The sequence below is a fragment of the Rasamsonia emersonii genome, assembly GCF_000968595.1.
Source record: "Rasamsonia emersonii CBS 393.64 chromosome Unknown ctg1118621760497, whole genome shotgun sequence".
NCBI lineage: Eukaryota > Fungi > Ascomycota > Eurotiomycetes > Eurotiales > Trichocomaceae > Rasamsonia > Rasamsonia emersonii.
In genome coordinates, this window is record NW_013562961.1 from 1 (window position 1) to 1,439 (window position 1,439).

The 1,439-nt window shown below is 52.3% G+C and overlaps 2 protein-coding genes across 2 annotated transcripts; both read left to right on the forward strand.

Annotated features, from left to right (window-relative positions):
* Positions 1 to 138: 138 nt before the first annotated feature.
* Positions 139 to 501, forward strand: T310_7056 (uncharacterized protein; the record flags this gene model as incomplete). The annotated part of the gene is made up of 1 exon (XM_013470144.1): positions 139 to 501. A coding segment is annotated over one exon (363 nt), but the record flags the coding sequence as incomplete, so codon positions are not given.
* Positions 502 to 997: 496 nt separating this feature from the next.
* Positions 998 to 1,354, forward strand: T310_7057 (uncharacterized protein; the record flags this gene model as incomplete). The annotated part of the gene is made up of 1 exon (XM_013470145.1): positions 998 to 1,354. A coding segment is annotated over one exon (357 nt), but the record flags the coding sequence as incomplete, so codon positions are not given.
* Positions 1,355 to 1,439: the final 85 nt, after the last annotated feature.

The window sequence follows — 1,439 nt, forward strand, 5'->3', positions numbered from 1 at the left end:
CTAGGGACAGGCCAATGCAGTCCAGTTCAATGCTGAGAAGACTGAGGCAGTACTCTTTACTTGCAAGCAGGGATAAGAGCTTAGGGACCAGGTCCAACAGGCTAGGATTCTAGTTAGTAGGCACCAGGTCTCATTTAGCTAGGAGGCCACCTGGTGGTTAGGTATATAGTTAGATGCAGGACTTACCTTCAAGGTCCACTACTAAATACGCCTACAGAAGGCCTGTATAGCAGAAGCGCAAGTACAATCCCTATGCTGGCAACAGGGACTACCCCCAGGCTTGGTTCAGAGGATTCAAGTGGCAGCAGTACAGGCAGTGGCCCTATATGGGGCAGAGCTTTAGTGGCAGGGTTAAAAAGACTAGTTGGCAGGTATGCAACAGCTGGTCAACCAGCAGGCCTGGGCTATCACAGGTATGTTCCAAACTACCCCCATTGGGCCCTTAGTGCGCAAGGCAGGCCTAGAGCCAGCAGAGACCCTGCTAGAGGCCTGGCAACTTAGGTACACTACTAGGCTGCTAGGCCTACCTAGAGACCACCCAGCAAAACAAATCCTCCCCATTACCCTCCAGGAGGGGGATCAGCATGCTCAGCCTAGCAAGTAGCCACTAGGGGATTGGGCATAGGCAGAAATTAGGAAATAAGGCCCATGGTCACTAGGGCAGCACCTAGCACGGCGACTGGCAGAGACCCTACCAGTCAACCCATCTGAGGGCTTCGAGGATACAATGTGGATACCTGCCAGACCATTCCCAGGCCAGATCAAGGTCTTGCCAATAGAAGAAGCAATCCAGGCGGCCTAGAGAGCCCGCCCAGGGCTCACCCTATAGTTAGATGGCTCACAGCTAGAGAACGGGCGTACAGGGGCAGGAATTGCATGGCAGAACCCCTAGGGAGCCTGGCAAGTCCAAGAGATCCCCCTAGGACAAGCGAAGGAGGTATTTGACGCAGAACTTATGGGGGTCTGCCAGGCCCTAGAGCTGGCCATCAGGATCTAAGGCAGAGGCCCAGTCATAGTCCTACTAGACTCCCGCACAGCCATTGATAGACTCCAGCACTGGGGGATAGGCTCAGGTCAAAGCCTAGTACTGCAAGCCTATGAAGCAGCCAAGGCCCTTGTTACGAACCAACAGAACGAAGCGCTGTCCAACACAGCAACACAGGATGAAACACTACCCCGCAAGATTGACAGGATTAGGCATACAAGGTCACGTGACTTAGGAAGGTCCATTGATAAGATAAGCAGAGGAGTCCAACAAGGACCGTGGAAGGGAGGTCCAGTATGGACCACGAGAAGAAGGTCCAACAGGGACCGACGGAAGGAAGGAGATGGAGGACCAAAACAGAAGTTATAAAAGAAAGCTCAATCTCATGTATCTAGTCTCTCCTTACTCGCGCTCAATTCAATCCATTCAACCTGAGTTACTAAGATACTTACTT